Raw genomic sequence first — 12,092 nt, forward strand, 5'->3', positions numbered from 1 at the left:
TACCAACTTCTCCAACTGCCACTCCTCTCCCTCCCAGTAAGCACCAGTGTTGCACCTACCAGAAAGCTAGTATAGCAGTTTTGCCACTACCCATCAAACTGCTTCTGGTTATAATTGACTAATTTCAATAATGAATGGTGTTCACAGTACAATTCAAAGGATGGTTACTCAGAAGGAAGGCCTACTAAATTCAATTGGTGTTACAAGCTTGTGCAAGTGTTTGGAACTACAGACAAGCATGTGTTAATGACTAAAGAAGCATTATTTAGGCATTCTGAATTTTGCCTGCTCCATATCTTTCAAATACCAAGTGTGTGACCTTGCTAAATTTCAGGCTGCAGATGTTTCTACAGGTAGATCATAAAGTTTTTGATCTGGCCTCCTTAGAGAATAGTAAACGACTGATAGGACTTCATTTAAATGTTTAGTGTTCCAGACATTGATTTTCCTTCCTCGTATGAACAAATAAATACTCCATGCAGCAAGTTTCCAATGTACTTGAAACTAATTGCTCTTTATTTAAAAATAGCAAATGCTCTGCACCTTTCATTAAGGGCAAAGCTGGCTAGGAGTTGGAGAAGTTAGATGGTGAGTTTCTCAGCATGCTGACCCTGAACAATTTTCTCAGCTGGAAACTAGACTAGAGCAAGGTGGGGGAGACCAAAATAAATGCTTTTGGTGGCCGAAGTAGCTGGCTCAAGTAATAGATGAACAAAATCTGCTGGGATCCCTGCTTCCTGAATGACAATAACTAGTTGGACTATCCTGCCTAGCTTGAGGCAAAGACACTGGGTTATTTCAGGAGGGAAAACAAGTCCCTTCATAGAAAAATAGTGTTAAAAAATACAAGCCTCGGAGGACAGCATAGCATTTTACAATCTCCACTCTGCATGTGCTTGAGCCAGTGGTGAGTAGTATCTGAAGGAGAAAGCATTCTGGGGGCAGGTTTTCTCTTTGGCGTGATACATTTTTGACAGTTTGGGACCTGTCCAAAGAAGATAGCTTTGTCACTTTAACATACCCTTTCAAATGGGTCTATATAGAAATTATCAAATGTAGGGGACAGGAGGAATAGACAGGCAGAGTTCCACAATTGTGAGTATTAAATGTTGGCCTCATTTGTACTTAATGCTAATCAAACGATCGTTTGGTATCTGCTGCATGGCAACCAAAGGACTAGGGAAGGAGTAAAGGAGCCATTATTTTGTGATTCAAGGACCCTCCCCCCACGCTTGGGGATAAGAAAATACACACGGACACAGATTTTAAGGTTGATGGGCTAGAAAAGGCCACAACTTTCTTGATTACAGCATGTGAGAGGTATTGGCTTAGACATTGAAAAAAACACACCAAAGATTGACTCCACCCACAGGGTGGGGCGAGTCTAACAGGGGTTAACCACCAGTAGGGGGAGCCTGTTGATGCAAATAAAACTGTAAGCTCTCCCCTGATGTCACCGGGGGTCATGCCATGGCCCCCAGCCACAGCAGGGCATCGGGCGGGATCCACGACCACTGGATTCCTTTAACGGAATACCCATAAGGAAGGGATAGGCGATGGCCACACCCTGCCCTTCCATACACCAACCACAGATTCCAATGCCTAACCGCCACCCAAGCCCAATAAAGGACTAGGGAAGGAGTAAAGGAGCCATGATTTTCTAAATGCACACTTGCGCCTTCAGGCTAAGTGATAGTTTGACTCCATATTGCATGCAAAAATGACAAGGTCCAGAAGGTTATAGAAAATACTGAAAAACATGACATACTTTATGGACAGTGTCAATGATGTTTATAACATTGTCACTCCATTCATGGGTTTTATTAGGGCTGCCTATGTCTGGCCAGGATTTCAAAGGCGGAATTTTAGGGCTTCCTTAAAAAATCTCAGCAAGCTTTGGGAGGTCCTGGTTTTTACTTTTTAAAACATGGCAACCCTAGTTTTATGCCTGAACATTTTTCTGAAGATATTGCTGTGAGTTTAATAAATTTAAATTGCCTCATTATTATTTCTTGCCTGTTGTTCTGTTTTATTCCCATTGATGCACAGGGAAGCACACCTCACTGTCCCCTTGCCCATTCTTGTCATTCCTTTTCCTGAAGTCCAGGCAACTTGAACCTCAGCTCCCAGTTTGCCCAGTCAAAACCACCAATAGTGACATGGGTAGTGTCCACCTGATCTGCTCATCCCACACAATTCCTGCCTTACGTCGTTATTAGAGCACCATAAGATCAAGCCACATTGCTCTGCTAATGTATTAACAAGACCACAATCTCAGAGGAATGAGGGAACAAGCTTTCGTGGCACACTCTTTAGTTTTGTAAATTACTTAGTTAATTAGTCTACAGCACTCTTTGACTGTGGGCCATTTGTCTTTATTATATTCAAAGGAAAAACAGGGGCATCATTTAGAGAGGAAAAGAGTCAGTCCCTCGCAGTGTTTGAGATACCAAGTGTTTATTCATTAGGAACACTCTTATCTTTGATCAGTTCACTATGTTGTTGTTGGTTTTTTACAACACTGTGTATTGTTAAAAAATAAATAAACTGTTCAGCAATGCTTATAGCAGCTAACTATATCACAATGCTTACAGTAGCTTACTACTATTGGTTTGTTTCACTCTTAGAGACACTCCTAGCAGATGGGCTGGAGTGGTATTTGTGGAGGCTTAGCCCAGTGCCTAGGGCCAAACCGTCACATCTGTAACCAATAAAGTTGTGGCCCTATTTAATCCCATAGAATCAACATTCTGTGTATTGTCTAATTCTTTAATCCCTAGGGAATGGCTGGTCATAGGGTCCCGACACACAAGATATATTTCACCCTTCATCCGTAGATCTCAAGGCAGTTCACAGTATAAAAATACAAGATCAAAATACAAAACACATAATCAAAACAAGAACAAGTACAAAACAAAACAATAACCTGCTTCCCCGCCCTGCCCCATTTTTTAAAAAATTGTCTTGACAAATTTACTTAAGGAGGGCTACTTGTAAATTCTAAGAAACCACAACCAGTATTGAAAAGCCTGTTTTAGTGGTTTTCTTCAAGGAAGTGTAATTTTCAAGCATGTGCCTTCTTTTAATAAGCATGGTCTTAAGTGATAGCCATTCGGTTAAACGCTTTGCTGAATTGAAGCTTGAAAGAATAAGTGGTGTAGTTTTTATGAAGATCTGCTGTATTCTTTATGCATGGCAATGAAGTCTATTTCCTACTTTAAGTGCACAGCTCACCACAAACTTAACTGTGGAGTCGTAACTGGAGCCTCCATAATTATTTTTTTATGTGAGCAGTTGCTGAATGAATGTTATGTGATCGCAAATGAGAAGACAGGCGGTCTGTGAAATTGAGAAGGGGAGGAACACTGTTAAGGAGACAAATTGTCTTCAGACGCAGTCTACACCGTGGAAATGTAGAGACGTTTGCAGCATATATCATTCTAGGCTCCACTAGCAAACCAGGGCACCCATGAACAGCTAGTCTGGGGACTAGTACGTGAGGGTCTCTCTCCTTTCATTGGAAAGTTTGTGGCAGCGGTTTCCAAAATGACCCCTCTTACCTTTCTGTGACCTCCAAAACCAACCTAGAAGAGATGTATACAACTGTTTCCCCCTCAAACAGCCAGAGAATGTTTGCAGCCCAGACCCACACACAGGGAGAAGTCCTCATGGTCAAACCACATGTAACCTTCACTATAGCCCTATGGATGTATTACATGCATGCTACATGTGAGCAAGTGCTGGCATGCTGAAATTTATCCACAGACAACTCATGGTTGCTGCAAGAAGAAAGCCTGATAAGGTTGGGGGAGAAAATTGTTTCAGTTCTCATTTAAAGGTGAGCCTATGTAAATCACACTGTCCAATACATGAATTGAAACACAGCCATCCATTTAATTTCGCATGTCTCTGAATTTTGCACTGCAGTTATCCAACCAAGTAATGTCTACAAAAGTGCATGTACTAGGGTAAAGTGTGCAGAACAATGCACAGATTGCTGAAAATATTTAATGAAAAATTGTTATATTAGTGAAAATCAGTATTCAAAAAAATGCAAAATTGCTTAGAGAAATGTGTATATTAAGAGAACTTTGCAGTAAAATGCCAGTGAATTTTCATGAAGACATTAAAAACAAACAAACCTGGATGTGGAAATACGTACTGAACTTTAGATTGGAAAATTGAGAAACAGATAGAGGCTGAAATAGACATATTTGCCCTACATGTAAATAATTCCATCCAGAAATAGAAGTCCCCCATAACCAGAAACGTTTTTTAAAAATCTGGTATTGAACTGGAATAAACTGTAGATGACTAACCCATACAGCCTTTATTGCAGAGTAATATAGCAGGCCAAAATATGTCTAGGTAAGCCTGCCCAGGTATAAATAAGATTTTATTATTGCAAAAACAGTTGTAAATTATTTCTTCTTTTTTTCTTCATGTTGCTTTGTCCTTATTTCACACTCTGTCCAATATTTTCTTGAGATATTTGAACTGTCCCTAATTCATAAAGTAGGAGTAGATTTCATATTGTGATCTGTGTGTCCTTTATCGGAGAAGCTTGGCTGAAATGTAGAGTTGCCATTTATTTTAACCCAGTTGATATTTTGCTTGCATATAGAGAGGGACACATATACAGATAGATATTGTAGATATAGTATTCTAAACATAGCCCATCCTATGTCTTTTACCAATCTGTGGGAGAAGAAGGTCATCAAGACTGTCAAAGACTACATTACCATTAATTGAATTTTGTTTATGAAAATCCACTAAAAATGGAGGTGCTAAAATGACATAACATATATGAAACTCCTGTTTTTACACTATGTATTGCTGATTGTAAATTGCACTGTATTCTAGGAGTTTTGCACCAAATACATATGCACAGAACTGCAGTCTCTGAGAAAGGACAGTTATGGTGGTTTTCCACAAAGAGAATTATAGAGAGTATTCTGAGATACATTGCGTGTGTGTGTGTGTGAGAGAGAGAGAGAGAGAGAGAGAGAGAGAGAGAGAGAGAGAGATGAGCACAACCTTTTTGCTGCTAATAATAAATAGGTTTTCCTAAGGTTCATTCCTCTCCTATTCTTTTTGCAATATTTCCTATGGATATTAATTTTTTGAATCGTTATGTAATTATGCCCCCTCCTCATTTTCTCAAGATAGCATAAGTGAACTGAAAAGTGTTATCTCAGCTGCATTACAAAAGCCATAGTAGCCATAATTGCACCTTTCTCAGCCCCATGGCTGTGGATAAGCTTTTATTTCTTTTTACATTAAGGTCGGCTGGTGGGGTGCATGAATGTTCATCTGAGATATAATCTGGTTTGGCTGAGTGCTATAAAGTTTTGAGTAGTAAAAGTTTCTCACAATTGCAAGACACATCATTGTGGGAGGAGGAGAATTCACTCCAGGCTTTTAAAATTGCTTAGCTTTTAACTCGGGGAAATTTACAGCCCTTGTTTCCTTGGCCATTTGGGAAGAGAGAATGAAGAGAGCACAAAGGTGTTATATTTTTCTCTTGCGGCTGAAAGATATACATGCTGCTACAGCTCTGAATGTCAAGCAATTCAGTGAAACAAAAGATTAGATCTTAGATGCTTTATGCTGATTTAAAATTTTGTTTGCTATGTTTTAAATTACTTAACCTAGCACTTGCTTAAAACCCAATTGATTAGCATTTCAGAACAGACTAAAGAAAGCACTTTTTCACACAGTACATAAAGAACCAATGGAATTCACAGCCACAAGGTGTGGTGATGGCTAATATTTTAGATGACTTTAAGTAGGATTAGATAGATCAGTGGATTGTCAATAGCTGTTGAATCTGTGAATATCAGTTTCAGAGGACGAACAACAGGAGTGTGCTTTTGCCTTCATGCTCTGTATGTTGAGTTTCCCATTCAGAATGCTATGCACTGATGATTTAATCTAGCAGAGTTCTTTTTAATATTCTTAATACGTTATTCCTGTCAGAGAGCAGTGCTTTTCATTCTGTGAGGAAAAGCTTTCATAGCTAGGCACCACAGTTTAGTCAAATAATATTTGGTGCATTTGCACTAAACTCGGCGATCATGTTTCCCGTTTAGAAGAGATGTTTGAGAATTTGAAGTGTTATTGCAGCAGAATTGCTAGAAATGTTGCCTGAATATATTTTCCAGAACATTATCAGCTGTATGTTCCTGAGTCGGCACAAGTTGGTTCTGCGGTAGGCAAGATCAAGGCTAATGATGCGGACATGGGGTCAAATGCAGACATGAAATACACAGTCATAAATGGGGATGGCTCCGGAGTTTTTTCCATATCAACTGACAGAGAAACACGAGAAGGGATTATTTCCTTGAAGAAGGTAAGCAAAGCCTTTAGAAAAGGCTCACACGTGATAGACATGAAATTCTCTTAGGGCTGTCATGGCACACAGCCTTAGGGCCAAACTGGAAATGACAGCAATAGTTCCATGCGTTTAAGCTCAGAGCTGCCTCCAAGTGTAAAAAGAGGAGCTGGGTTGAGCCTACATTTTTAAATAGAGAAAGCAAACATTTGTAAGGACTGTGATTTGCCTTCCAAGTGCTTTTATTCTTGAAAGCACTTTTATCTTCACACATGTTTCTTTTGCTTTCCAACTTCTGTGGTTTCAGTGCACAAAATATTCATACAAAATGCGTATTTTATCAGAAGATTCACCAAAAAATGTGTACTTTATATTGAAAGGTGCATACAAAGAAGCACACAAAAATCAATGGAGTGCAAGCAACAAGTTAGGGGATTCAAAAACGCGGAAATCTTTCTCCATTATGTGATAACCTCTTCACTGTTTATAATAATAAACAAGATGGTAGATTACTTCCTCTGCTTTTGCAAAAGACCCTTGTGGTCAGATGTGATTCCTAAGCATTTCTGGACACTGGTTGATAATGCTCAGCGCCCCCCAGGCTTTGGGCTTAGCGCAGCTCTCTGCAAGCCGTGGGAGGGCTGTGCGAAGTCTCAGGAGAGCTTGCCTGCACCCAGAAGCTTGGAGCGTGCTGAGCTCAGCACGCCCCAAGCTTTGGGCTTCACACAGCTTCCCACAGGGCTCCCTAGGCTGCAGATAGCAGCCCACTGCCTGGAGCACTGGGCGTGCTGCAGCAGAGTGCCCCACGCTTTGGGCAGAAATCTGCAGCCTGCTGCCTGGAGCGTGGGGCGCGCTGAAGCCGTGGCTGGGGGGGGGGGTTTCTTTATTCCCCCCCCAAAAAAAAACCTAGTTGCGTCCTATGGGCCGGTAAGTCCTATAGGTCGAAAAATACAGTACTTCTGACTGAACAGCAGTGAACCTGAAATGGGAAGGAATCAGACATTCCTATGTTATCATTGGCTAAGCAGCAAGCTGCTTTAATAAATGTGTGTTGATGCCATGGAAGCAGTATGTGTACAGTAGGTTATGTCAGAAATAATCAACTCCAGGTGTCTCAGAGCAGGTCTCAAGACTTCCTAACAGCTTGTGCTGAGTGTGACCTATTTTGTTGTCATAACCGTGCAGTCTTTAACACAACAGTGGACAAAAGTGGACCTTCTGGTATACAATATGAAAGTGGCCATGGCTTCAGAGTCTCAGTAGGGCCATGATCTGTAAAGATGCAATGGACCTGTTTTTGAGATGTGTAAGGAGGATGTGATAAAGTACTGGTGCTGTGCTAAATGCAGACCATTCTTCAAAGGGTGAATGCTGCCTTTGGTCTTACATTATCAGAAGTGGGAAATGTCCATTTCCCTACCCCACATTTTGTCCTCGTGGCACAAACACCAAGAGACTGTTTTTGTATTGCCACAGGAAATATCAGGTGAGGCAAATGACTGGCAGCTCAATCCTGTGCATGTGTGTGTGTGCTCCACAGGATGCCCTGTTGAGTTCAATGGTACTTACTCTCAGGTGAGCATATATAGGATTGTATTCTTCAGTACAAAAGGGCATGTGGCAGTGCTGGGCTAATATTATACTTGGGCTGCTGAAAATAAGCACTTCAGAAAAGTGCTTCAGAATTGCCTCTTGGGGGAAAAAATATTTAGACTAACCTTCCCTCACCCCACTGCAAAACAACCCCACCCTCCTGTATATTGAAACAAACATGGAAATGCATGATACAGAGAAATCTATTAGCATGCATATTCCTCCTTGATGTTTTATTATTCTGTATGCACCAAATTCAGTGCCAATCCACAGACTAGCTAGAATAAAAGGAATATATAAGCACTGGCCTCTCTTAGCCTTCTTTTGAACAGCATCAAAGGGTATTCAATACTAATAATAATAATAATAATAATAATAATAATAATAATAATAATAATTTTTATTTATACCCCACCCTCCCCAGCCAAGGCCGGGCTCAGAGCGGCTTACAAGCAATAATAAAAACAAGTTGAATGATTACAACTTAAAAACAAAATTAAAATACAACATTAAAATATTGAAACATTAAAATATTAAAATGTAGCCTCATCACAGGAGGAGAAGGAAAGTATAAAAGAAAGAGACGGAGGGAATCAAAGCCAAAGGCCAGGTGGAACAACTCTGTCTTACAGGCCCTGCAGAAAGAAATCAGGCCCTGGTCTCATGAGGCAGAGCGTTCCACCAGGTCGGAGCCAGAGTTGAAAAGGCCCTGGCTCTGGTTGAAGCCAATCTAACTTCCTTAGGGCCCAGGACCACTAGGGTGTTGCTATTTATGGACCTTGAGGCTCTCCGTGGGGCATACCGGGAGAGGTGGTCCCGTAGGTACGAGGGTCCTAGGCCGTGAAGGGCTTTAAAGGTCAAAAGCAGCACCTTAAATTTGACCCTGTACTCTACCGGGAGCCAGTGCAGTTTGAAAAGCACTGGGTGAATATGCTCCCATGACAGAGACCCCGTGAGGAGCCTCGCTGCAGCCAATATTTAGAAACAACACTACATAAACTGAACCACTTGGGCCTCAATGTGTTGTAAATGTTGATCCCATTGATAAAGCTGGTGGGAAACTATAGAAACCTCTGAAAGATCTCATGATCTCGAAAGGCTGACCCAAGTTTTATATTTGTTCCTTCCTATCAGTGGCAAGAAACCATTGCTATTACTCATCTAGTAGCCTTCTAGTAAATTATGGCAAGTGTTGCTCACTGCTGAAAACAAGAACTAGGAATGGGGAGAAATTTAATCCCCTTTTGCATTTAAAAGTGAACCTAACTCACCTGCACTTTTCAAAACAGTACATTAACAAAACAAAAACAACCATCCTTCAAAATCTATACTTCTCTGAATTTTACAATGCAGTTTACCACCTAGTATGGGTCCATCTGCCCTATGCTTGGTTTTTGGACAGGGACTTCCATGGGGTCCCCTCTAACAGGGTACCCTCAATACACAACTGATACAATATTGGGTGATATACCACTTCATCCCATGCTTGAAGACTAGGATTCCACCCAATGCCTTAAACATTTGTGACATTTTGCTATGGGAAAGGCAAAACATTTGTTTACAGGTAAATTCCTTCCTGGCTTCAAATATGGCAACCATTAGCAACCATTGCAAGGTCAGGAGGTACAAAAAAAAATTCCTTTGGTTAATCCAATAAGACCTAGCTAAAAGGAAAGCGACACTAAGCAGAACCTGAAAATGAATATAGATTTTAGAAGCATGGTAAGAATTGGCCTGAAATGGAAACAGAATGATAAAAAGGAGTGGGTAGGAAGGTTTTGCTCTTCAGCCAACCGCACTGTGGAAGCCACACGCAGCCAGCCTTTTAAGCCTCACTGCCAGGCTGGGCAGGGCAACAGCCAATGCCTGGGCAGCCAGCGAAGCACCACCCTCCAAGTGGGACCTCTGGTTGGCCTATTCACATTTTCCCTCTTTGGCGGGAAGACTGCACCTCAATACCACTGGCCAAGGGGAATTCCTCAGCAGCAACCAGCAGGAAAGCATGCTCTAGATGTCAGGAATGAAGGTGGAGCACAGGGGTTCTGCACCTGTTCCACCCCGTAGATGCAGAAAGAGGCCACTCCTTTGGTACAAAGGTATCTTTCTGAACTTTGCCCGTGCAGAATCCTGTAGGAACTGGATCCTAGCACCCCTTACCAGTTTTTGCTACATAGGAGGATGCTGAGCCAACCTACTCCCATCTGAGTTTTTATGGGTACGATGATAATCGAGGACCATAGGATTAAGTGTAAGGTTTGCAAGCTTCACAGACCAGTCTTTCACAGGACTGTGCACTGTCAATTAGGCAAGTTTCTTTTCACGGTACATAAGCCTCTTGGTGCCTTGGGGATCAGGCAGGGTATAAATCTAACACACTAGGTAATACGTAATGATTAGTGGTATCCCAACCACATTGTCATGACTGTTGTACAGAATCATTGTAATAGGGCCACCCAGCATCCTTACAGGCCTAAGCATCCATTAATTACATCTGCCCAATTTAATTTCAGATATATTCTGCATTAGTCCAATAGATATTGCTGTCAAACTGTTTCACTTTAAGAGTTTGTGCCTTGCCAGTAGCAAGGGGTGCCAATTCAAATAAAATATGGGGGGCAGTGCACGCGTCTTTTTCACGAGCCAGGCGGAGGTGATTATCTCATTGGAAACTCAAGAGTGCTCATTTCTTTCCAGGAGTCAGATGCCATTATGCACTTAGTACATACCGTATTTTTTGCTCTTTAAGACTCACTTTTTCCCTCCTAAAAAGTAAAGGGAAATGTGTGTGCGTCTTATGGAGCGAATGCAGGCTGCACAGCTATCCCAGAAGCCAGAACAACAAGAGAGATTGCTGCTTTCACTGTGTAGCGATCCCTCTTGCTGTTCTGACTTCTGAGATTCAGAATATTTTTTTTTCTTGTTTTCCTCCTCCAAAAACTAGGTGCGTCTTGTGGTCTGGTGCGTTTTATAGAGCGAAAAATACAGTTTCAAAATTTCAAGCTACAGGAAGTGGAGGGGTTAAACTCAGCATTACCAAAGGCTGCCACTATAATACAGTACAAAGGTGCTACAGCTAAAGTGCAGTAAAGGATGTTGTGATCAAGTCTGTTCAAACTATATTACACAAGCAATTCTGAGGCTGGAAAACCCCTCTCTGATGGTGGAAATAAGGCAGCGAAATAATGCGTTTTGTGAAATAACTCAAACCCAAACTCACAGTGGTAATGTGAAATTTCTTTTCTTCCCACAGCCACTGAACTATGAAAAAAAGAAATCCTATACTCTTAATATAGAAGGAGCAAATACCCACCTCGATTTCCGCTTCTCACACTTAGGACCTTTTAAAGATGTAACTATGTTGAAGATCATTGTTGGGGACGTGGATGAGCCTCCATTGTTCACTTTGCCTTCCTATGTCATGGATGTTTACGAAAACGCCGAGATTGGGACTGCGGTGGGCACAGTTACAGCGCAAGACCCAGACAGCGCGAACAATGTAGTAAGGTATGCTAGTATATTCATAGATCTTCAGTTAACTACAAATAGTATGGGGTGGAGGTGGGGAAACCGTGAGGTGGGAAATTTGTAGTCTTCATAAAGCTATACTATGGAAAACATACTTGATCCCTTATTAAAAATGAGAAGTGTTGGGGCTTACAGATTTTTATTATTGAAGCATGGTAGGTCAAATGGTCTGAAGCTCAACATCAAAAAAAAACCTAAGATCATGGCCACTGGTCCCATCACCTCCTGGCAAATAGAAGGGGAAGAAATGGAGGCAGTGAGAGATTTTACTTTCTTGGGCTCCAAGATCACTGCAGATGGTGACAGCAGTAACAAAATTAAAAGACGCCTGCTCCTTGGGAGAAAGGCGATGGCAACATGCCAACAAAGGTCCATGTAGTTAAAGCCATGGTTTTTACAAAGAAAGCTCTCGAGAAGCCGAATGCCTGCCATTATGATGAATGGAGAGAGGTCATATATATTGTAAGATCCCACATGTATAGAAAGATGTTCAAAGTGAGGCAAGGAAGAAGAGCTACCCCTATGCTATCCATATAATCAGTTATCAGTAATCAATATATTCATATATCCTCACACATAATCAGGGCTTACAATATTTTATAATCCATTTTGAATCAAAGGGAAGCTGTGCCTTAGCTAA

At 41.3% G+C, this 12,092-nt stretch overlaps 1 protein-coding gene across 6 annotated transcripts in view; it reads left to right on the top strand.

The window, feature by feature from the left end:
- Positions 1 to 12,092, top strand: part of CDH18 (cadherin 18) — a 603,832-nt gene that overhangs the window by 549,244 nt on the left and 42,496 nt on the right. For all 6 annotated transcript variants that reach the window (XM_081918195.1, XM_081918191.1, XM_081918192.1 and 3 more), the window contains 2 exons: positions 6,165 to 6,352; positions 11,178 to 11,431. In XM_081918195.1, the coding sequence (XP_081774321.1) occupies positions 6,165 to 6,352; positions 11,178 to 11,431 (442 nt within the window). The remainder of the gene's footprint in view (positions 1 to 6,164; positions 6,353 to 11,177; positions 11,432 to 12,092) is intronic.

Source organism: Podarcis melisellensis, assembly GCF_964234715.1.
Source record: "Podarcis melisellensis genome assembly, chromosome: 7".
NCBI lineage: Eukaryota > Metazoa > Chordata > Lepidosauria > Squamata > Lacertidae > Podarcis > Podarcis melisellensis.